The sequence below is a fragment of the Eublepharis macularius genome, chromosome 4 (assembly GCF_028583425.1).
Source record: "Eublepharis macularius isolate TG4126 chromosome 4, MPM_Emac_v1.0, whole genome shotgun sequence".
NCBI lineage: Eukaryota > Metazoa > Chordata > Lepidosauria > Squamata > Eublepharidae > Eublepharis > Eublepharis macularius.
The window spans coordinates 70735298-70761456 of NC_072793.1; the positions used below are offsets into that span (position 1 = coordinate 70735298).

Here is a 26159-nt window from a genome sequence, read left to right on the forward strand (position 1 = left end):
TGCAGTATTTGAGTTAATCCAGGTTTTCCAGTTCATGTATATTTTTAAACTGGCTAATTGCTTCTGTCGTATACTGAAATGGTGGAATTTAATGAAAAGTAATGTGGTTTTATTGAATTATGTAGTTTATAAGGGCTTCTCGAGCTTATTCAACAGCATACAACTCTACAAGATTAAAAAGAACCTCTTAGGTTGTGTCTTTCTGGTATGCATAGCTTTGCTGTAAGATTGCAGATTATAGTAGTTAGCAGCAGCTATTGCATAACAATACTGCTACAGGAACTGGAGCTATAGTGAGAAGATGGATGTTATCTGTTAGTAATAAACATCTTGTGCATTCTTTCTTGATGATCTACCACATATGTCACATTTAATTGTCCTACAGTGTTTTATTCAGTTGTTTTAAGTATTGCTCAGGACTACTTTAGGGTTTATTTAATAGAAGGAAATTAGAAGCATTTTTCATTTTGTGCAAGTCTGTAAAAATAAACCACCCAGTCAGTAAAAAATTAGAAATATACGGTCTCTAATTTCTAATTGGATATTGTAGTATATCTAATCATTTCGGTTTCTTCTGCAGAACTCCCAGATTGTTATTTGATATTCCCTTAGTTCAACAAGAAGTTTGAGAATGGTGACGAACCCTGTTCAAAGGAAAGTTCTGCCTGAGTGCAGGCATTACTGTTCTCTAATTCTTCCTTTTAAAAAGCAACTCTTCTAGAGGCTGAATCATGTATGTTAATTTGAATTGCCCAGCCACATCTTTGGCTTTGAGTCACTAGCAAATTTTAAGTAGCCTGCATGGGATTTATTCTGTGGAAGTTGTGACAAGAAATATATAACCGTCTTTGAAAATTGCTACATCAAAAGAATTGGAGGGTATAAATGAAAGTGTGGGTGCAGCCCGCTAAGTGCTGATTCTGTTTAACTTTCACTCATTTCAGTGGAGCTTGCACATAAGCACTGATTGAATTTCTGTGGGGGTTATCATTGATGTGAATCTTAAGCTTTTTGGAAGGTCTGAAAGTGAGAATGACTGAGTATTTCAGATTTTTAATTCTTGATGTAAAGCTCACGAAAATTGTATTCTTTCTCAGGTACAAAAAAATCTAACTTTACTGCAACATATTATTGAAAGATAAAAGATTTTAAAAGGATTTTTTTCAAGCAAAGCAAAAGCAAATTTTAACTTCGAAGGGAGAGGGGAAAGCAGGAAGAAGAGAAATGTCCAGGCCTATTTAGTATGTGCATACACATGGAATAATCTGAACTCCAAGGAGCCTGAGATGTAGCCAAGATCAGACTCAGAATACTAGCTCTGGGGCCACAGGATAACAGGATCTTTTCAGAAAACGATTGCAACAGAGAATAAAGAAATGACAGCTGCAAAAAATGTTTTGTGCAAACTCGGTCTAGCTTAGAAGATGATCCCCTATCTTGATATGACTGGTCTGGCAAGCTCGATCCATGCCATGGTAATATTAAGACTTGACTACTGTAATGCACTGTACATAGGTCTTCCCTTTAAGTTAACTTAGAGAAACCAGTTGGTGCAGAATGCTTCATCTAGGAGAACCATGAATATTACTTCCATTCTTTAGTAACCCATTAGGTACCAGGCTGAATTTTAGGTAATGGCTATCACATACAGAGCTCTTCATGGCCTTGGTCCATCTTATCTACTGGACTGCCTCTCTCCCCATGTTCCACCATAGCAGCTTCACTCATATGTAGAGAGCTGCTGTAGCACAGGGGTTAAGTGGCTGGGTTGTGAATCAGCACTGTACTGGTTCGAATCCCATGACTGCCATGAGCTCATTAGGTGGCTTTGGGTAAGCCACTCCTCTCAGCCCCAGCTCCCCAGCTGTATTGTGGAGATAATAATAACACTAACTTGTTCACTGCTCTGGGTGAGGCACTAATCTGTCTAGAAGAGTGGTATATAAACACAGTTATTATTATTGGTCAGCCAGGGCTCGGCAATAGTGAGGACTCAGAAGAGGAGCATCATGTAGCCAGCTCTGAATCAGCAGAAGCTGGCAAGTGGGAAGATGACCTGCATGCTTGTCAGGGTTGACAAGTGGGAAGATGACCTGCATGCTTGTCAGGGATGACAGTCAGCAGCTGATGCAGAGCCACTGACACCCTCCAGCTGTGATACAACAGGTGAAGCTGTCATTCCCAGGCCTCCAGTGTCGCCCACACCCTTGAAGCACCGGAGACAGAGGCTAAGAATGGAGCTACAGGAGAGATGAAAAAGTGCACTGCTTGGCAATTATGGCCACAGGATAACTCCCAAGCAGCTAGCTACAAGCATGGCCCTTCAGCATATGGCCATAAAAACCAGCCAAGGGAGGCTGAGGCATGGAAGCAATAAGTCAAATTCCCTCTGACTTCAATGGATCCTGCCTTGTTCTTGTGATTCTTCAAACCATTCCCTGACTCTGCCTTCGTCTAGCCCCTGAACCTGCCATGGACAACTCTTGCACCTCCAGATCTTGCTGTATGGACTGACCTTCAGACCAGTCACCAGACTTGTGACAGCTTTTGGACCCTGTGCTTTTGACCCACCTTATGGCCTACTTGAAGAGGTCAGGAAAGCTCCCACTATCCTGGCTTTCCACGAAATTATGCAAAACTCAGGTAGGGAATTCCCCCCCCCTCGCTTCAGTATTCTCCGAATCTTCACGGAGCATACTGAAGCGATTCCCGAACCCCGCTTTGGATTTGGGGGTATTCTGAAGCGGGAATACTGAATCTCCCCACCCGTGCACAGCCCTACTCATAGGTGAAAATTATAAGCCCATTTATCTCAAGTCGATAACTAGAGGAAAAGGAAATAAAGGCAAATTACCACTGCATCAAAGAAGACAGGTCCATATCAATGCATACCATGCAGGAGAGCTAGGAGTGGCTCAGAGTTGCTTCTGATTATTCCACCATCTTTACCACAAGCCATCTCTGTATTGGATTCTTGTTAGTTTTAAATCCGCAAGTTTACGTTTATGTACCCTGTTACATTGTTTATTGAAATTTGTTTGACATTGACTGTACTGACTCACAGTGTGTAATCTTCCTTGAATCTCCATGAGAAAGGCAGACTATAAATAATGTAATTAAATAAATAGGAAATTGATTGAATTATTGGGGAGTGAACAGAGTGAACTTAGTTGTGTTTATTGAATTACCATGGAGAGAACAGTAGAACGGAGTGTGTCGATGGAATTGTCAGGGACAGGTATAAAGACAGAACTGTGGGGGAAGTTTTGAACCAATGGGAAGGTTTGAACTGGAGGATTAAACTAAACGCTTGAGAGGGCTGAGATTTGGTCATGGTGTTACACATGAAGTACACATCCTCAGGCTGGAGTAAGGGGTACAGATCAAAATGGGGAGCTGGCAACAAGCATTCTATTCTAAGGCTTTGGGGAGCAATGTTTTTGGGATCAGAGTGGAGGATTTAATTAGAAATTTAAAAAATACAGTGTCATCGCAGGTGTGATGATGTCACTTCTGAGGAAAATTTAGAGGTGATGGCTGATAGCTCTAGGAATCGGTGGAAACTTTGTAGTTAGAGTGTCTGGTGATTTCTATAGCTACCCACCGTCAGTTTGGGGTTTTCCTCAGAAGTGATGTCATGCTTGTACTGCCACTGTTCCATGTCCCTGCCCCAACCCTCCCACTATTTTCCAGGCTCAGCCGGGTAAACCTGTGTTCCTTGAAGCATAGTGTGAAATTTGTTTCCATAATGTAAATATAAAATGCATTGGCATTAGTTTTTTTGTGGCTCTATGTACTCAAGGAAAAAGCTGATAATATGGGCTCCAATTGTTTGTTTACAGGGGACTGAGAAGCTTTCCAGAGTTTGGTAAGATAAGTTCAGTATGCGTGATACAACCTGGGTGAGAATTTTGGCACAGTGGCAGTACTCTTTGCTTGTGCCTTAATAGAGTGGTTCCTGCATCTGCACACACTCTTCTAAGTTAATAAACAACTATTATATATAAGTCTTGTGTCTTTGAGTATCTGACCAACTGTGTACAGAATCCCCCAGAGAAAAGAACCCGGAGATCGGTGAATCTCATGCAAATGGGGTGTTCCATCCTCGCAGGAGGCCTGCTAGGGATCTGAGTGGCTGTGATCAGCGCTTAAAACGGTGGTCAGGAGGTTGGTGACACCCCCCCCCCCCGGACTCACATATCTAGGAGTTCACCCCCCACCTTGGCTACTGTTCCAAGTGCTGACCGCGGCCTTCAGGCTTTGGCAGCTCTTGTGGCCGGGGTGGGGGGTGGGGGGGGGTTGAACACCCCTATTTGCTTGGGTTCTCAGTCTGGAGAATTTTGCACACGAGTGGTCAGACACTCAAACACAAGACTTGTACAAACAGATGATTTATTAACTCAGAGGAGTATATGCAGATGGCAGGAACCATTCCCTTTAAGGCACCAACAAGAGGCATTAAAACAACAAACAGCTAGACTACTCTTTACTATATAAGAGAGTCGCATTTTTGGGAACGTTTCTTTTGGGCTTGGCAAGCCTCCTTTTCAGCTTGAAGCTCAAATCTCAAGAAAAGACTGGCATATACATTTCAGCAAAATATTTGGAGCGCCTTCAACCCCATCCTTGATTGACGGCATACAGAGACAGATTTCCTACTCCGAATTCTCTGTATCTCCTAACTGGCTCCCAGTTACTGAACCTGAGATTAGAGATCTTATCAACTCTCTAGCCTCAGGAAAAGCTCCAGGAGAGGATTTTATTCCTCCAGAACTACTAAAGTCCTTTCCTGACTGGTGGGTGCCAATACTTGCCAGAGTCTTTACGCAGATTAATGAAACTGGCGTTTTCCCATCAGGGTGGAAACTGAGTATTGTAGCTCCTATTCATAAGAAAGGTGATAAAGCAGATCCAAAAAACTACCGTCCCATAAGCTTGTTGACTATTACAGCAAAACTTTATAGAAAATTTGCGTAAATTGGAGGACTGGGAAATTTCTAATCATGTAATCCACCCCAATCAGGCTGGCTTTAGAAGGAGCCAAAGTACAGTTGAGCACTGTCAAAATCTTTATCAATTAGCCCTATCAGGCATAAATGGCCCCACTAAAGCCCTTTTTTTTAGCATTTGTAGATCTTGCTGCTGCATTTGATTATATAGATAGAAATCGTCTCTGGAAAAAGCTAGCTAGCACAAATACAGATAAACGCTTGGTGTTGCTTCTTCAGGAATTACACTCAGATATCTTTGCCAAAATCAGGGTGGGTACTTCAGGCTCTTTAACAGATGAAATTCCAATTCTTAGAGGGGTTAAGCAGGGATGTGTACTTGCTCCCATGCTTTTAACCTGTACATAAACGGTATAGTGCACAAATTATCAGGTCCCAAGTTTGTTGCCCCCTCATTTGGTCATCAGAAAATTTTGATTCTTTTATATGCTGATGACATGGTCCTTCTCTCCCTTACCCAAACTGGACTAAAAAGGTTACTGCACCAACTAGGTGAATACTGCAAAGAGGAGGCCCTCAAAATAAACAAGACCAAGGTCATGGTGTTTAGAAGGCGGCCCAGAAGGACCACCTGGAGTATTCATGGAATTCCCATTGAACAGTGCAGCTCCTATAAGTATTTGGGAGTGACCTTTAGCGAGACCCTAAGTTGGAATATACATCTGGATATTGTCAAATCCTCCACTTTAAAAATAATAGGGGCAATTCTGAGATTTTATTATACCAAGGGTGGATCTCTTGTAGACCCTTCAATAAAACTGTATTTATGTAAGGCAATACCCCACCTCCTTTATGGTATAGAGGTCTGGGGTTGGAAAGAACATATTATAACCTGTCTGGAATCAATTCAAAATCTTTTCATTAGACGATCGCTTGCACTACCCAAGGGGACTCCTGCAGCCCTAATGAGGACAGAACTTGGTCTGCCTTCAGTTAGAGCTAGGGTTCATTTGTCCATACTTAAATTCTGGAGCAAGGGCAATACTGTTATTACCAACACTTTCAGTAAGCAATGCTTTCAGCTGATGACACACAGTGGCTCACCCTGGGCAGCCTGCTACAATAACATTCTTGTTCATTATACCATTCCAGATGATTTGTTGGGGGTCTTAAATAAAGGCTCCAACTTACGAAATTGCGTCTACAGATGTGATGCTCTTTTGGACAGTCTTACAATTTCCCAGTCCAGATCTTCCCCCTGGTTTAAACTGATCAAAAGAGATCATGTTAGATCTCCTTATTTAGTGAATATCACATCCCAAAATCTCAGAAAATCATTTACCTCCCTGCACTTTCAAACAGTGCTGACAGCTTTACTTACAGGAAGATAACATCAAACCCCAATGGCTCTCCGTCTTTGTATATGTGGTGCCTCAGTTCCTGAGGATCTTCTACATTACACTTTTATTTTGTCCCATGTATGCAGAGGTTAGAGCTTAACTGGCGTAACTTTACCTCTGATATTGACAAATTAGTTTTTTTGTTATCTGATACTGATTCATTTGTCACTAGCAGAGTATCCCTGTTTGCCTTAGCTGCAAAAAAGATTAGGGCCAAGATTGTTTCCTCAGAAACCTAACTTTTTTCATAACTATCTGGTATTTATTAAGGTCCCATTTTAATTGTATTTTATTTTTATTATTTTAATAACTGTATTTTATGCTTGTAAGATAGATTTCTATTTTTACTGTTCTTAACTTTGTATTGTGACGGCCTTTGGCCATATACAATTAAACCTACTGCTATTACTCTTTACTATAGCTAACTGACTAAAACATAAGCTTGCTACCTTGCATTTCTGAAGAGGCTTGAGGCTCATACTCACAAATCCATAAACCATGCCAGGCAGGTAGTCATCTCAGGCCTGACCTGGAGCAAAATCTCTTACATGCTAACATAGCATGGAATGATCTAGCAACATCTCAGAGAGTGTGTGTGGCGTAGTTCCGCTAGACAGTGTTCCCCCTCCCCCACAAGCTTTAGGGGGGAAATGGATTTGTCCATACCTTTGTAACTATTGTAATAGTAATGTAGTCATGATCTGAGATGAGGGAGGAAAGAGCTTACCCTTATTCTCCACTCTTTCATATTTATCTCAGGTGGATTTCGATAGCAAGATGCCTGAAGTAATGGCTGGTACAGTGGAGGGATCAGTTTGCAGAGTTAGTTGGTATGGGAAGGATTAAGTGCCCTTCTTCCATCCCTATGCTAACTGGCAGTTTCAAGGTTGGGAAACATATATTTTGTCCATACCATCTATAACCTGCATTCAGGCACCATTTTAGTTCTGTGATGATTCCCAAACACAAATTTCAGTGTGAGTATCAGTTCCCTGCATTCCATTGCAAAAAGGGACATTTAGTCATATTCATAAGAACATGAAAGCAGCTACACTTAAGGGCTTTGTTTCTGTGAAGCATTATTAAAATGAGAATTTGACAGTTATAATTAAGATGTTCTTGCCTCCTACTGAACATAATTCTTCTTGGTTTCAAACATCATCATTTTGAAAATTTTGAAGATTCTTAGAATAATTTCATGAAACTTCCGTTCTCTCTCTTAATGAATCACATCTGCATATCGAGTAATAAAAACACTTTGGAAATGTTATTAATGGACATAGATCGCTTTTTCATATTACTGCAGAATCACAATAAAACTGTTATAGCTATATTTCCTACTATTGTTATCAATGTTATCAGTTTTATCAATTTAAAGAATTAATTGCATATTTTAAAGTAATTAAATCTTTAAAATGCCAGACAAGTACATATCAGTAATCAAAATATTTAAAAATGTACAATCAAATTTGGTTTTCATGTTTTTTCCTGCATTTCCCATTCTTTGACAATAAGATGTAAGTACTTTTTCTTTCCATCATACGTAATGAGTTGTGGAACCTAGCTAAATCAAGTCATTACTTAGAGCAAGAGGTTGGTTCTAGCTTGTCCATTACAAAAAGACGGCATTTGGTTAATCCATGCCAACCATCTGAGAAAAAAAAGTAACCACTTGTTGAGATGGGGTTAAAGATGGATTTTTTCTTCTCTTTTAGTGTACCATGGATTTTTTGCACAGTATGACCATATCTTATATAACAGCTTTTGAGACTAGCTAACTTGATGGCTGAACATTATCCATATAGCTTGTGGAACATATTATATCGTCCCTTAAATGGTCATGGGAAATTTGATCAACTGTATTCTGTTACATTCAACTGTTATTCAGGATTGCTGTATTACTACTGTTCTGTTGTATTATCTTGTTAATATGGGCTAATATTTTACTTCCTGTTTTTTTTTCTCCTCAGTTTTGGTAAGCAATCTGGAGGAAAACGAGGTTGCGAGTGTATTGTACTGGAGCCTTCTGAAATGATTGTGGTAAGGATAGGCCTTTAGAATCAGTTCTCTCACATTATGAAAGAGAATCTCTTGTTAGACGGTAAAGTCAGACCTTGTCATGTTAACTTTAGCTGTGGCTTCACAGAAGCATACAACATATCTGTGGTGTTCCCTGTTTTTTGTTGTCCTTTTTTAGACTTTTCTGATGCCAGTTGTGACAGACTGCACTTTTTAAAAGCTTAGAAGTGCTGTACAAACAGCTGAAGGACTGTTAATGGTTAATTCTTCACAGGAACTGAGCTTTGAGTGACAGGCTATTTCAAGGAATCTGATTGGGTAGCATGAGTTGAACAGAGAAAGACTTCTGAACTGGATGCTGGGGAGAAGGGAATCTGATTTCAGCCCTAGCTGAGAGGAGTTGAGTACTGACAATTTGGAGATTCAGCCCTGACTGAGAGCAGTTTAAGATAGACAGGAGAGCTGGGGGAAAGTGGCAAGGAAGTTTGGGAATTAGCCGCAGACTCCCATTCAGGCCAAAGACTAGGGATAGATCTTCTCATGAGAGGAGAATTTCACTACCCAGTCAAAGGGAGTAGCTCTGAAGAGTGAAGAGATCCCTGGTCTGGTGTGGTTAGAAATTGCCTTTGGAGATATTAAGAGTCAGTTAAAAACTCATGAGAAGTACTGATGTTTCATGATAAGAGGTTTGGGTACTGGAAAGAGGGTACCAGCCTTTTGAAAACCAAAAAGAACAAGAGAATACTCAAAGAAAGTATAGTAGAGTGTTCGGGAAAACGCTGGAACAAAAGCTTCTCAATGTAAAGATTTTTAACTGTGAAGAGCTTGATAAAATCATTAGTCTGAAACATAAGACTTTAAGTCTGTGCGTGTACTGATTTTAAGTCAGAGTTATCTATATTGAGTTACCTCAGAGATTTTCAACCCCTGATTTCACTGACCTTTCCTGTCTATGTTAACTACAATATTTTATTGTTTTAATTTTAAAATGCCTTTAGTACCATTTAAGTTATTTAAGTCAAAAGAGGGGAGTGTGTCATACCAGTGAATATTCAGATGTTTGGATTAGATGCTTTCAGCAGTTCTATGAATACAAGAGAGAGCAGATTAATCTTGCACAATTTGTTAGCAATGTAGCTGCTGAAGCTTCTTGACTTTTGTGCATTAGAGTTTCATAAACCTTAGCTTAGACATTTTAAGTGTCAAAAACATCTCCTTCTTCCTCATGTTCCACTTGGTGCATGCATGCATCAGTTTGTAGGATGTAACTCATTGTTATAGGTTTCTAGAATTTCATTATTAACTTTATATTTTTTTCTGTTTTTTGAAGTGCTGTTACCTATCAAATGGTGCTTAGTACTGTTTTACAAAACCTTGCATTTCTTTTAATAAAATAACAGGGTTTCTAGTTGTACTTCAAGCTTCAGCTTTAACCCACATTTATCCACTGCTCTTAGATAATAACTGTGCTTATATACCGATCTTCTAGACAGATTAGTGCCTCACCCAGAACAGTGAACAAGTTAGTGTTATTATCCCCACAATACAGCTGGGGAGCTGGGGCTGAGAGGACTGGCTTACCCAAGGCCACCTACTAAGCTCATGGCAGTAGTGGGATTTGAACCAGTAGAGTGCTGAGTTGCAGCCAAACCACTTAACCACTGTGCTACAGCAGTTCACCTGTATCACAGATGTTAGAAACTGACAGTCCAGTAATAGGGCCATATTTTAACCTGCACAAATATAGATTAGGTGCATTTTTGACCATTATTGGTTTTTGATTAGTGGCACAGATTAAGCATTCAAATTGGGTAATTATGGAGGCACAGCTGGATAGGCATTCATTTTGCAGAAGTGGACTTGGGGTTATATATAATGGATCATTAGGGTCAGCCATGAATATGATATGGAACAAAAAGCGAATTATGTTAATGCCTTTCCCATATACCTGCAGCTATATTTTCATAGTACAGTTTAACATGGCTTTAATACATGTATGAATCCTAAAATCATTATTGCAGAATCAGTTATTTTATAGGGTTGCCAACCTCTAGGTGGGCTCTGGAACTCTCCCAGAATTACAACTTATCTCCATAGCACAGAGATTTGTACCCTGGATCTGTACCCTGACAGCTTCAGAGGGTGGACTCTTATGGCATTACACCCCACTGAGGTTGCACACCACCCTCCACAGGCTCCATCTCCAAATCTCCAGGAATTTTCCAACCTGGTACTGGCAATCTCTATCTAACAAATGCTTATCAGATAGTTAGTTCAGCCCTTCCTCTTTCCTGACTAGGTCAGCTTGCTAAACTAACTGGAATAGAATATATTTATGTGATATTACAGATATTTAAATCCATTAAACCTTCATGTTGGGGAAAAATATAAACTTTCACAAAGGAATTTTTGAGACAATCTACCATATACTTCGCTATATGTAGTTTTGTTGATGCCCCTGAATTAAGAGGAAATTCTTATTATCATATGTGAAGTCTAAAGCTTTTTCTGACCTAATTAACTAGAAGTTTGTCTCTAAAATAGCAATGACAAACATATCACTGTCAAATTTGTCAAGATATGACTTGAGGCAATCATAGTTTTTTGTTCTTGCAGTTGTTCAAGGGAGAATATTTCAGAATTTTAAAACTCTAATAATAAGAGCTTGTGGTAATGGCTCTTATTTTTTATACTCACATTGTTCTATAATTTTATTATATCCTTTTCGATATGTATCATTTTGCCCACTGTCTTTCCCCCTGCACTAAACAATACAAACTCATAAGACGTATATGCACAATTAAGAATCTGTACTCCTGCATTCCAAAGAGTTTGCTAGGAACCCTGAATTCATATATAATATCTCACCCGAACTGAGAAGACTGGCATTATTTTGCCTATTTTGCATAATGAGAACAGATAAAAAGCTATTTAATGCTTAATGCCTTGCCCATTTTTTTTAAAAAAAAGACCTTGAAGATGATAAGTAAAGATAAAATATGACTATTTTCAAATATTTTAAGTGTCACATGAGAATTCTACAACTGATTCAATGAGGGCGGGCTGGAAGTTTGAATGTGAATTCTAGAAAAATAGGTTATAAGCACAGTTTTCAAATAAAATACCTTCCTTTCCACTTGATAAAAAGCATGGGCATGAATTTCAGTTATAAAAAGAGGTCGGGAGACTATTAAAAATCTAACTTGTAGAGCACCTTTCATTTTTTTAAAATCTAAAATATGGCTTAAGACATCCTTTCAAGTGTGTGTTAACAGCTTACTGACCATGGTTAATGCTTTGATATGTGCCTGTAGCCTATTATTTTTTCATCTTCTATTGAGCCTTGTCAATAAGTTCAAGACAGATCGCATAGATGTTTTTGAAAATATCAACTACTGTTATTTTTTTCTTTGCTGATATTGTTATCAGCTTTTAACTTGAGAGGTAGCCACCTGGACAAAAGACAGCAATTTTTAAAGAGACTTCTCTTTCTTCCTTCAAATTTTTTTGACAGAAGTTTCCACATGCTAGCTTTTTGGTTTGTATTATTTGTTTTGGTATTACCCTTTGATCCAGCATTCCCTTTGAATACTTTGATTCTTGAATATATCCCTTGGCTACTTTGATAGCCAAAGCCATGTGTCCACAAACACTGGAATCTTCTTTTGGAAATGTATAGCTTACTTTTTCTTTAGAAACCCATTGTATACAATGAGAAGATAGGAGAACTTCTTTTATTTAGCCTCGGTCATAGATCCAGAGGAGTTAGCCGTGTTAGTCTGTAGTAGCAAAATAGAAAAGAGTCCAGTAGCACCTTTAAGACTAACCAACTTTACTGTAGCATAAGCTTTTGAGTATCACAGTTCTCTTTGTCAGATGCATGGACGAAGAGAACTGTGATTCTTGAAAGCTTATGCTACAGTAAAGTTGGTTAGTCTTAAAGATGCTACTGGACTCTTTTCTTTTTTATTTAGCCTGTATTTCTTTAGCTTTTAATACCAGTATATTAACATGTATACTTGCTTTCCTGTGGTAATCTGGAGCTTTTCTTTAAGAACAATCTTGGTTGCCATGGTTGGTCTGTGCTACTATCCTGTTTCCTGGCACTCAATTTCTCCTTAAGCTTTGGGGGTGGGTGGAAATCCAAATAGTCTTGACTCTTGAATGCTACAGGAAAAAAAGGGAGTTTCAGGGCACATCCTACCAGCTGACTGACTAGCAAGCATTAAACTTATCCTTGGGAGGTGCGTCACAGCCATACACTTCACTTGGCTATAGACAGAGTTTGTCGCTCAAAGCTTCACAGGGAAGAAATCTTCATTTAGAAAGTGAAACTAAATAGCAAAGTTAAGAGCTGATTCAGCCCTCAATTGACAGCCATTTTGGGATGGCTCCATCCCGAATGGATGATACCATTTGGCTCTTCCTCCAGGTAGACATTTTGTGGTGGTGATCACTACCCTTTCTAACTTCCAGAAGTATCTGCAGGCTCCATAAGTTTGGAGACCCCTGTTCTGTAGCACAGCATGCTTTGCCAAATGGATGCCTGCTCAAGTAGGATGGGGCAGATTGACTTAAGTTTTCCATTATTAATTATTTTTTAATTTTTATTTTATTTATTTCACATTTCTATTCTGCCCTCCCTGTGAGTGGGCTCAGGGCGGATCACAACCCATTAAAATACAATAAAATTCAATTTCCATAAACATTTAAAAACATAATTAAAATTAAAAATATATCTCTAATTACACAGTCAGCCTTACAAACTAAAACAGGATGGTGGACAATCTTCGCCGGGAGGGTTAGATTTTATACACCCCTTGTTGCTTCAGGCCGGCGGAGGCCCAGACCTCAGCCATGTGCCTGGTGGAACAGCTCTGTCTTACAGGCCCGGCAAAAAGATAGTAGGTCTTGCCAGGCCCTGGTCTCAGTAGACAGAACATTCCATCAGGTGGGATCCAGGACTGAAAAAGCCCTGGCTCTGATCAAGGCTAAGCAGGCCTCCTTGGGGCCAGGAACCACCAATAGCTGTTTATCTCCTGATCGAGTGTCCTCCAGGGAATATATGGGGAGAGACAGTCCCACAGATATGCTGGTCCCAGTCCGCATAGGGTCTTATAGGTCAGTACAAAAACTTGAATCTGATTCGGTACTCCACAGGCAACCAATGCAGCTTGCATAATATCAGTGTTATATGTGCCCCATTTGGCACTCTCATAATAATGCGGGCTGCTGGATTTTGTACCAGATGCAATCTCTGAGTCAGGCTCAAGAGCAGCCCTGTGTAGAGCGAGTTGCAGTAATCTAGTCTAGAGATGACCATTGCCTGGATCACTGTAATTAAGTCACGGGTTGACAGAGATGGGACAAGTTGCCTGGTCTGGCGCAGATGGAAAAAAGAGGACCTGACGACCTCTGTGACTGTGACTATTTTCAGGGAGGCATCCAGGATCACCCCCAGGCTCCTAACCCTCGGAACTGGCACTAGCGGTGCCCTGTCGAGGGCCAGGAGCTGGAATCCCAAGCCTAACCCCCCGCGGCTCAAGTACAGGACCTCCATCTTTGTTGAGTTCAATTTCATCTGACTGTTTCAACCAGCCAGTCACGGCTACAAAAGCATGTTTCAGGGCATCTAGGGCCATGTCGGGCTGGCCATCCATCATCAGATACAACTGGGTGTCATCTGCATATTGATGGCACCCAAGTCTGAAACTTTGCACCAACTGGGCAAGAGGGTGCATATAGACATTAAACAGTAATGGGGAGAGTATTGCTCCCTGCGGGACCCCGCACACCAAAGGGTGGTGGGATGACAGTTTCTCCCCAAGTGCCACCCTCTGTCCCTGACCGTGAAGAAAAGAGGCAAGCCACTGCAAGGCCATCCCTTGTATCCCCACATCGGCGAGGTGGTGTGTCAAAAGATCGTAACCAACTGTATTGAACGCTGCCGACAGATCCAGTAATATCAGCAGTGCCAAGCCACCTCGGTCCAGATGTCTGCGAAGATCATCTGTGAGGGCAATCAGCAATGCCTCCGTCCCATGTCCTGGGTGGAACCCGGACTGGAAGGGATCTAGGACCGAGACTTCCTTCAGGAAGCCCTGCAGCTGTTCTGCCACTGCCTGCTCAATCACTTTTCTCAGAAACAGGAGGTTCGAGGTTGGACAGCAATTGACCAGGTGCCGAAACAGACGTGATGAGATGACTAGGTTCAACTCGTGTTCTCTTACCTCAAGGTTTGTCGGGAAGTGTAGGCGTCCTTGCAGCTTAAAGTTTAGCATTTACAGAGCAGCAGGGAGGGAAGTGCAGGCGTGGGGCACCTTTCCTCCCGCTCTCGAGGTGCATCGCGGCATTTTCCCTTCCCCGCTTACACAGAATATCGCTTCATCTCCCCCCCCTCACCCAGCCTGGCCCCTGCAGAGCAACGCCTGGCTGCACCGGGAGAGCCGGGAGGAAAGGCACTCAGAGTATCTCCCCTCACTCGCCTGGCCCCTGCAGAGCGACGCCTGGCTGCACCAGGAGAGCCGGGAGGAAAGGCGCCCAGAGCATCTCCCCCCCTAGCTTGCCTGGCCCCTGCCCAAAGCAACATAGCCCAGAGCTGCATAGCCCAGTGTGCTCTGCCTTTACCCCGATCGCATGGACCGTAGCTCCACCCACCCCTTGCCCAGCCCCCACAGAGTGACGGCGAGCTATGCAGCTCCAAGCTGCACGGCTTCAGGTGAGGGCCAGGCGAGCGGGGGTGGGGGGGAGATTCAGCAATGCTCTGGGCGCCTTTCCTCCTGCTCTCCCTGTGCAGTCTGGCGTCGCTCTGCGCGGGCTGGGCAAGGACATCGCTGCATCTTCCCCCTCACTCGCCTGGCCCCCACCTGAAGCCGCGCAGCTCGGAGCTGCATAAACTTTAAGCTGCAAGGATGCCTACACTTCCTGACAAACCTTGAGGTAAGAGAACACGAGTTGAACCTAGGTATCTTGTCACGTCTGTTTCAGCTCCAGGTCAGCGAGGTCCGGCTATGGTTTCTTTAAAAGAGGCCTCACCACAGCTTTCTTGAATGGCCCAGGAAAACCCCAGAGCCTAAGGATAGATTAATAATGGCCTCCAATGAAGACTCAGCCCATCAGCACTGGCTTTCACCAGCCACGATGGGCATGGGTCCAAGGGGCACGTGGTGGTCTTAACTAATTGCAGGGTCATGTCAATCTCCTCCCCAGAGACTGGGCTGAAATGATCAAATATTGGCCCTGAAGACGGCCAAGGGGTCTCTAGCTCATTTACTGCATCAACCATGGCTGTCCAGTCACAGTGGAGGGACAAGATTTTATCAGCAAAAAAGCTCCCCAAAGAATCACAGCTAATGTCCGAATTCAAAATTTGACGGCCTCCCTCCGGCAGGGAGACCAATGACCGAACCACATTAAAAAATTTTGCTGGGCGTGAGCTAGCTGACGCAATGGAGGCTGCATAAAACTCTTTCTTGCCAGCCTTCACCGCCACTTCATAGGCTTTCATAAACGTCCTATAAGATGATCTTGCCTCTTTGTCCCAAGATCGTTGCCACACTTGCTCAAGCCGTCTTAGCTCCCGCTTCTTCCATCAGAGCTCCTCTGTATACCAGGGAGCTCGTCTGGCATGGGGGCAAAGAGGGCGACATGGAGCGATTTCATCAATGGCTTCGGAGAGCCGGCACTACCAGTCCTCCACCATCTCATCTAACGAACCGCCATGGAGCATTGGATCCCGCACAGTATTCTTGAACTTGATAGGGTCCATAAATCTCTGTGGGCAAGCATGAATCAGTTCGCTGCCCTTGCAAGGGGGGGGCGTTATCCCCAGCCGAGCTTTCAGAACCAAATGGTCTGACCATGGCACTGATTCTACTGCTTCTAGATCCACATTCAACCCCATCCCGAAGATCAAATCTAGCGTGTGGCCCGCTTGATGTGTAGGGGTCGATACAAATTGGGCGAGTCCCAGTGTTGTCATGGAAGACATCAGGTCCACAGCCTGCATGGAGGAGGCATCGTCGACATGGACGTTGAAGTCCCCCAGCACCATCAATCTGCTGTGACTGTTAAGTCCACATTTATTTAGTCCACACTTGAGGACTTATACCTAAAAGTGCCATCATCCAGTGTAGTCCTGTACAGATTTACTTCAGTCTATGTCCATTGGTTTCACTGAGATTAGACTAAGACTGGAGTAACAACAGACAGTATTCCACTGAAAACTTGCTATGTTCTTACAAAATAGAAAGAAACACTTCTGCAGCTGTACTGCAATCCTATGAATAATCATAGAAAAGGTTCCTAAGCACAGTACTGATACAGAATGCAAGACAAATGGTCTGATGAAATATGCTTGTATTGGAGCTTTCCAGCTGGTTATATTTTTGGTTCCATAATACTGGCAATATCTGAAGGAAGCAGGTGGGTGTAGTTACCGTAATTCTCATGAACAGTTCATTGTGTTTGCTTTTCTAGTAACAAGCATTCCTAACCTTTTTCTTTCATAATGTACAGCCAGTCACTAATGGGTATTTTTTAAAAATAAGCTTCCTTCTGCTAGAAAGCAACTTGTCCATAGGTCCATAATTTCATCAAAATTGTAATGCTTTTTGTCAGTAAACCAAATAACTGCACTTCATCATGCAAGTGCTAAAAATCTTTGGTTCTCATTGAATTAGATTTTTTGTATAATGTTGTAGTTGTTTTTCAAGAATTTGTGGCATACTGCAATATTATTGGTTAAGCATATAGCTGTTAAATGTGGACCTAGAAAACCTGGGGTGCTGTTTGGAAATATTTCTTACTCTAGCTATCTGTAAAGTGGTTAAGAGGCATAGGCTGCCACCCAAAAAGCACTTTCCTGGAAGTAAGCCAAATTGAATAAAATGAGACTTATGAGTAGAATTGCTTAAGATTGCTCCCATAGAGGCTTCCTTCACAGGAATGTGTTGAAGACCAGTAGAATGCAAATTGTAATGCAGTTTATATGTATAAATGGGTTACATTTCTAGATTTCTGAGTGAATGAAAAGGGACTGGTTTTTGCTGATGGCCTGTGGGAGACCTTTGACTATTTTAAGCTATTTTAAGACACAAACTTTTGATAAAACTTTCTATTTGTAATTCTCTACATGTTTCCTGTTGAATTCTAAACTCTTAAGCACAACCACAGTACCATTTTATAGACTGTGATGACAACAGCAGTCAGCTTGGTAACGTAGCATCACAGGTAATAGGCTGTGCTGAGGAAAAGCTGTTGTATTGGTACACTGAATTTAAGGAGGGTACATAGATACCCAGGTCCACAGGAGCTCAGCAATAAGAAATAAATAGAAATCACTCCAGTGATTTGCATACTATCATAATCTTGTATTTTATGTGTAAAGCATGTTATTTTTTAAAATTTCCTTTTAACATCACACAATTGCATATATATTTCTATCTTCGTTCTTGTGTAGACATTGTTGTAACATATTTCAAGCATAACCCAGTCAAAGAGTGGGAATAATTCCTTTTGATATCAATGGGAAACATTTAAGGGCTTACGTGACTTGACCTTTGAAGTTAGAAAGACTTGAAAATGTTTAATTTTTTTGGACCACTCCTTGTGATTGACCTAATATAGTAAAAGTTTTGTTTCCTGGCATTGAAGGAGGGAATGGAAGTTGTTGGTTAATCAAACGTGCTGGATACTCAGTGTTATTGCTTTGTCCTTTTCCTGCCTAAAGGAAATCACAGCGACCAAACACCAACCCATTGAGAATGCCATGGCAACAGCCCCTATGCTTGGTGGGACCCCTTCCCTTTTGCCCCAGTCAAGGATCCATCCAATGTAGCTGGCAGTCCCTTGGGACACTGGTTTTCAACAGCTCAAGGCAGGCTGAGGGGGAAGGAGGGACTCAAGGAAGATGTCAGTCAGAAGCGCTGGCTGTCAGTCAGAAGTGGCCAGAGGAATCAAGGTAGCTGGTAGAGTGGATGGAGATCTGTGCACATACCTGAAGACACAGAGATATGGTGGCCAAGTGAGAGAGTTTACCTTTCGGGTGATGCTGATTAATTGAGCGATCTGAATAATCAAGTGCTGGATAACAAAACTTTTGTTATAATACATTTAATATTAATTGCTGTGTGGGCTGCAAAAAAACCCACAGGCAAAATAAATGAAAAGGAAAACTCTGTATCGGCCATCCATTGACAGCATAGGCTAGTGAGAATTTGTTTCAAGCTGGATATAATAAGTGTGTTAGTGGATTTGTTTTTCTTCTTATGTAGCTAAAAAAAATGAAACTGTTTTATTGATACAAACTTTTTGTTTATGTGTAACATACAGTTGATTAGTACATGGAGAATGTGTGATTCTTTTTTGGTGGTTGTTTGTATATGTATGTGTGTGTCTGTGCTATTTCCTGCTGAGATTTCAAAAGGAAATGTGGAGATAGGACTCACTTTTTATAGCATGAACGCACATGAGAGGAATAGCAAGTTTCTCCTTCAACTCACTGTTCCAAAATACAATCTTTCAAACCTGGATGTAACTAAGATTTTAGCAATTTGGTTGGGACTGGAACTTTTTTGTTCCTTTTAAATATGCTTTATATTGTAAACAGTAGTATTAAACATGAGGTCTAGATGAATGGCAGTTACTTAATAAATTGGGGTCGCTAACGTGGTTAAGAAATATTGTTTGTCTTGACATCTAATAGTACCCTTTTAAGTGGAATTTGTCTGGTCTGTCCCATTTAAAGTTTAGCAAAACAAAATAGAAATAGCAGCCTTTGAAAATACAGTGCTTTGTAGCTGAGATAAATACAAATATTAATATGGATCTTTCAAGATCTCTCTACCCTGTGACAGTGTAATGATTTTATTTTTATAAATAATGTGAGGTGAATGAGCAGTTGTTATTACTGGTTAGGTAGCCTTGCTTACCGTTTTTTTTTCTTAAAACACTGTTTCCAGGAAGGAAATTGTGGCCTCCCAGCGCATTGTAATAATAGAATTGAAGACGTGTAGCTCTAGTTTAAGAAACTTGTATAGAAGACTCTAATGAAGTCCCACAGGCATTACTAACTTACGTTGAGCCTGTCCTTATGAGCCTAGTAAGATTACATAGGCTTTCAATGATATGGAAGAATTGGATGTTTAACCAGGATCCTAACCATGTGTTCCAGGTTGAGAACTCGAAAGAGAATGAAGACAACATTCTACAAAGGGAAGGGCCCCGTCGACAATCTCGGCGGAGATTTAGGAAGATTAACCAGAAGGGAGAACGCCAGACCATCACAGACAATGTTGATGTTAGTAGCTACCTGACAGTAAGTGTGTTTCTCATAATCTGATTTATTTGCTTCACCTTTTGCTGTTGTGTGTGTGTGTGTGTTTGTTCTGGGATGAAATGAAGATATAGAAAAAAATTTCACGTTTGTGTTTGGAAGGCTTGAAGTTGTAGATGGCTGATTAGGCATGGCACCTTAAACACAACTGTCGCTTTCGAAGAATTATGCTAATATACCTCAAGGTTCACAGTCCAGTGGAAGCTTGTCCTGTCTAGACTGCTCTGAGACCATTTTTAGCTGAGTTTTTTTCTCAGGTCTGTCTGTCTGTCTTTCTAAGAAATTTATAGGCCACTTCATGTATCTTCTTGAGTACGCTCTTAGTAAGATAAAACCTGTTAAATATATTCAGTCAACATTATTAAATCAATTAAAAAACTTCAATTGGGAACCCACAAGGACTTGCAAGGGGTATCTTATTTCATCCTCCTGCAATATTTCTTCTTTGCCTTCCGTGGAAGTCCCCACAGGCTCTCCTTTTTTATTGCCTTCTTTCCACCCACTAACAAGCATACCACCCTTGTCTTCAGTTTTCCCTCCTTCCATATACCTGGCAGCCTCTACCTGGAAAATTATGACCCAGTAGTGTAGTGCCAGTCACCAGAAGCACAGTGTGGAACCTGCAAGGACTTGTGAAGAGCATCTCATTTTCCCACGTATGTCCTTTCCCACACTATTTCCCCTTTCACTCCTCCTGGCAATTCTCATATCCTCACCTTTCCCTGATTATTTCCCTCCCAACCACTCACCTACTTAACTTTTATCTTCTCCCCATCTTCAAATGTATTTTTAATTTACTTCATTTATACCCTACTTTTCTCCACAATGGGGATCCAAAGCAGTTTGCATCATATTCACGTCTTCTCCATTTTATACCCAGAACAGCCCTGTAAACTGTTCTGTAAAAAAGCCTGGGAACACCAGTGTGTCTTTGCCCTGCCCTCCAAAAGAGGGAGGGAGATAGGAAGAATCAGTATGCATGCTCTGCCTACCCTCCCAAACTGGGGAAGGAGGGAGTAAGAGCCTGCCTAACCATTTGGCTGAGTGCCACTTTCCTCACCTCCCCTAAGACAGGTGGGCTGAGCGACACCTCCCTTGACCAACAGCTTGGGTGGGTCAAGCCAGGCACTACTGTCCTTTAGTTGTGCCATTCGAACCATGCTTTCATGGCATAGCTGCTGTCAAATATTAGCAAGCAGCCCAGCATGGATAAGTAAAGCAAGTTGCATGATATCGTTGCCCTGTAGTTACTGTCCAGACCTGATCCTATTGAGTCTTTCTTCAAAGGCCAAAACAGTCCTGGAAGGGGCCATGCCCCCTCTTCCTGCCATTTACGGACAGAAACCAAGCCTGGAGCTCTGGCAAAACTGTTGTGGTTGCCTAACAACAGCCACTAAGGGTATACGTATCTTAAAGCTACAACCTTTCCTTTTATCATGGCGGGGGGGGGGGGGTTACCCTGCAATTTTGTTTTAAAGATTTCAGATTTTTCTGCAAACCTGGTGCATTTTTCAGGTTTGTAGAAGGATCAGTCTTGTCCATTACTCAGATTTGGCTATATTGAGAATTAGCTATATTAATGTAAAATGATAAAGCACAAAATAAATAAATATAGTAAAACATATAGTAAGATGCATCTGATGAAGAGAGCTGTAGTTCTCGAAAGTTTATGCTACATTAAAGTTGGTTAGTCTGAAAGTCTGAAAGGTGCTACTGGACTCTACTATTTTGTATACACTAATAACTTGGTAGACACTGAACAGTTGAAGTTCTGTGGATTGTTCAACAAGGTGCCTCACTAGAGGCATCTGAGTAAACTTAATATCTATGGGATCAGAAGACATTCTTTTTTGGATTGCTAATTGATACTGAAAGGAAACAGAGAGTGAGATGAACACACAGTCTTCTAAATGGAAGTAGGTAATCAGCAGGGTTCTCCGGGGTAGAGGTGTGCACAAAAAAAAATTCCAGGAAATCCAGATCAAGGATTCAGGAATCTTTAAAAAAATTCCAGGATTCCTGAAATTTGGGAAAGATTCACTAATCTGTTTAAGATAGGTCAGAGAATCCCAGATTTATTTGTCTATTGTTCCCTAAGGGAAAACTAACTGGGGGCTTTTGGAGGGCTGGGGTGTGTGGTCATTTTCAAGGAAACTCCACCAAATTTGCAGGAAACCTTCTTCTGACTGTGTGACTGTCCTCTAAAGACCTCCCAAGTTTCAGAAAGATTTGCACCCCAGGATCTAATCCAGTGGGCCCCTGAAAAAGGTGCCCCCAGCCACTCTCCATTGTTTCCTATGAGGCAAGCTTTTCCAAGCAGGCTATCTGGCAGAAACATACAGGGGCAAGTCTCAAATGCAAGAGGAAGCCCAACAGAACCAAACAAACAGTGGAATGGATGGCAGCCCCTCAGAACCAAACTGAAGCAAAAGGACCAACATGAAACCAGAGAATCATATTGAAACAGAGAATTCCACCCAAACCAAACAGAACCAAAGTGAATCAAGAGGACCAATATTAAACCAGAGAGTCATGTCAAAACAGAGAATTCCATTCAAACCAAACAAGCAAGGTACCCTGTTGCAATTTAGCCCAGCTGAACTAGAGTCACTTACAGAAGCCAGGAAGACAAAGAGAGCTCCTCCACTGATTGATCACTCACTCAGGGCCATGAAGAGCTGGATATAGGCCTGGGCCAGATGGGAAATGTAGGCCCTATTACAAATTGTACTTTTCAAGTACTTTTGTAATCAATGCTATATACATATGATTTATGTATGGGTATATACATGTACATGTGGTATATGATATACTTACAAGCAGGGCTTTTTTTCTGGGAAAAGAGGTGGTGGAACTCTCAATTATTGCATGTGCGCGCGCAGCGTGTGCACCACCAAAACACACAATGACGTCATTTCCAGGAAGTGACATCACTTCCGGACGTGCCATCTCTTCCCGGAAGTGACAACATTGCACAGGCTACAGCCACCCTGGAACACTCCCTGGATTTGGGCCCGCCCACCTCCCCGCCCCTTACCTTGCAACTTGCAAGTTGGCTCACACCTTTTCCAAAACCAGAATCTTATCTGGTTAAAAGACTTTTGAATTTGATTGTCTGAGGCATTTGGTATTGGGTGCCATCAATACATTGATGACACTCACTTATGCATGTGGTTCCAAAAGCTTATGCCTCAATAAAATTGGTTAGTCTTAAAGGTGCTACTGGACTTTTTACTATTTTGCAATTACAGATTAACACAGCTAACTCCTGTGGATATTAAAGAGTGCATCTGTAATATATGTTCACTGCTACATGAAGTGGCAACTGCTAGAGGGTATTAAGGACTTTAAAAATTATTAGAGAAATGTGTGGATGAAAGGTCTATTCACGGTATACCACCTGAGCCCAGACCAGGACAACCCAGGCTAGCCTGATCTTAGATCTTGGAAGCTAAGTAGGTTGTTTCGCAGAGGCAGACAATGGCAAGCCACATCTCTTGCCTTAAAAAAATGTGTTTGCATTTTCATGGTGCAAAAACAGGACTTGGTGTATGCAAAAGGACTGACTATGGAAATGAAATAACACCATACAGAGATTGGTTTTTTAAAAAGGCAAACATAATGCATCTGGAACTATCTACAGAATAAAAATCAGTGTCCCAAAATGAAGTCTAAATTTATACAAAAAATAAAACCCCAATGCATTTTCAAGTGTGCACTTGCAATGTCACTTGGTGCACATATGAGAACTATCAACTCATGCTGAATGGAAAAACAACAACTGGTCTACTAAACAAGAAATTTATATCCATCTTTTTGAGGCAATTAGGCTCATCTCTCCACCCCCCCTTCTTTTTATGGCTTCATTGAAAACTTCTGGCAATAAAGCAATTAAAAAGTTACTATCCAAGCATTTATCTTGGATATCAAAGACAACCAGCCCTGCCTTTAAATCAGAACCAAGCTACTTCACTCGCCACTGCATGAAAAAAAAATCTCCAGCCACCACCTTGAGGCTGGCAACCCTACTTGACCACCAAGAGACCTTACTTCATCACCTTGCTGGTTCTCTCAGCTTGCATGCAGAAAAAGGATGCTGGTGACTAGCAGTAGCCCATTCCTCACCCCCAAAACCAAAAAAAGGCAACTCTGTAAAGGCTTGTTATTCAGCAAGTGGAACTCTTTGCCCATTTCCGCCCAGACATCCCTGTCCTATATTTGAACTCTACTGGTCTACTCTACTGGTCTAAGAGAACTTCTCTTTCTTCTTTTTTAAAAAAATGAAACTATATTATGGGGGCATTTCATGTTTCAACAAATTCAGAAAGATAACTTCGCAGTGTGGTGCACTGTGGCTGGAAAAGGGTATTCCACACTTGAGAATTTCCAACCACATAATACCATACAGAGAATCACCTCTGCATAGAGAGGATTGGTTAATCAGCATTAGCTCATAATATTGTATTGAGGGCTGAGGGAGGTCATAGATATCTTAAACCTTTTCAGAAATCACTCCCTCTAAAGTGGCTACCAACCCTTGCAAACGATCACAAAACGAACAGAAGCCAGGTCACCCACAGACATCTCAGGGGCTTATGAGGTTTTAATTGCAGTATTCCTAGCTCTTTGCCTGAACCCCAATGCTATGTTTACTAAAGAAAGTACAAAGTATTAACCAATACAATGAATGAATTACTCAGCTGACTCCTCTCTTTTAGCAAACCCATCCTCATTTCATGCCTCCTGAATACTTCTCCATCATGCTCAGATCTCTTTGCCACAGAAAGGTTAGGAAGGAACCCTTCTGAAAAACACCTTGCACAAACCAGGAGCCTCGTCTAAGCAAGAGGCAAGGAAATCATTTGGCTATTCTTTCTCTTGACTTGGCAGGGTTTGCAGCCAACTTAAAAAAAAAACTTTGATTAGCCCTGGAGAGGGAGGGGACGGGACGGGACAGGACTCAGTTACCATTGAAATGCTGAGCAGATTTCAGATCTGAAAGATCAACGCCCAAGCTGTAGATCCCCCTCAGGTCAGACAGAATGATCTTGATCTATTTTTAATCAGTGTCCACAGTCCCTTCTCTCCCCAGCCCAATGCTGTTTGCTCTCCACCAAATGCTCGAAGCCCCACCCTGCCCTGAACCTCGGGGTAAAATGCTTCTTGAATTTGCTATCTTTCAAAGACAGGGAAGGGAGGAAAGATGCTGTTTAAGGGTGGTAAAAGCAAAAGAAAGAGAGACAGGGAAACATTAGGGAGGGAGAAACCAACTAAAGCTAGCCACCGAAGTGCCCCTGCTCTTTCCATGCAGCTTCCAACTCTCTCCCAATACTGGGAAACACATTTTTAGTAACAAGCATTCAGAATCAATAAAGCCCAATTATTTCAAAATCAGTCTTTAAGCAATCATTAGCAACATACAAACAGATCCCGTGAATGCTGGCAGACGCTGCATAAAATCCTTGTGTATATGGTAATGCATTTTGCCAGCTCCCTGTGAGGACTTTACTCGAAGTGCCCCGTGGCTTTCTGAACGACTTGCTGCTCTGAAAGTGCTCACCACCCTCCCCTCCCCTTTCCAGCTCCCTGCAGGGACTGCTCTGGGCTAGCTGTCACTAGCCCACGTGAAGTGCCCCGTGGTTTTCTGAGCAGCTTGCCACTCCGAAAGTGCTCACCACCCTCCCCTCCCCTTTCCAGCTCCCTGCAGAGACTGCTCTGGGCTAGCTGTTGCTAGCCCACTCAGAGTGCCCTATGGCTTTCTGAGCAGCTTGCCACTCCAAAAGTCCTCACCACCCTCCCCTCCCCTTTCCAGCTCCCTGCAGCAACAGGTAGCCCACTCGAAGTACCCCAGCCCTTTCCGCGCGGCTCTTTGAATGACAACCTTTCCCCCCCTCCAGTCAGCTTCTGGGATTTCCCAGGGTTGCAAAGCGCGGGAAGGAAGGTGGACTCACCTCTCTCCAGCCTAGGAAATCTCTTACTGCTTCACTGCCCTGCATCAGGCTGGGGAATCAAGGAAGGAAGCAACTCCTGCGCACTGGGACACAGGACCTACTCTTGTTTTTTGCACAACCAGGCTCAGCGGCCCTGCTAAAGAGCCTGAACTTCATGCTGGAGGAAACAGCATGAGTTGGGCAGGGCTACAAGACAAGTGATCTCTTTGGAGATCACGTGGTCTGTTTGGAGAACTGCCTTTCCAGCGCATTCCAGAAAAAAAGTCCTGCTTACAAGTAATAGAACAGATTAAAAGAAATAGAACTGTAATGGCTAAGGAGCTGCTTGTTTGGCACACAATCACGACCACTTACAAGAAATTAATTTATTCTTAGAACTGTATGATAAAACACTCCTTAACTACATCACATTAATGACAAAATGAATGATTTCTACAGAACAATTTATAAAAAAGTAATGGTAAGCAATTTTATTCAACATGTATGTAATGCAAAGACGATACTA

General features: G+C 41.9%; 1 protein-coding gene across 1 annotated transcript in view; it reads left to right on the plus strand.

Annotated features, from left to right (window-relative positions):
• Positions 1-26159, plus strand: part of RAPGEF6 (Rap guanine nucleotide exchange factor 6) — a 235473-nt gene that overhangs the window by 57876 nt on the left and 151438 nt on the right. The window contains exons 5-6 of the mRNA XM_054979018.1: positions 8320-8389; positions 19542-19685. Of these exons, the coding sequence (XP_054834993.1) occupies positions 8320-8389; positions 19542-19685 (214 nt within the window). The remainder of the gene's footprint in view (positions 1-8319; positions 8390-19541; positions 19686-26159) is intronic.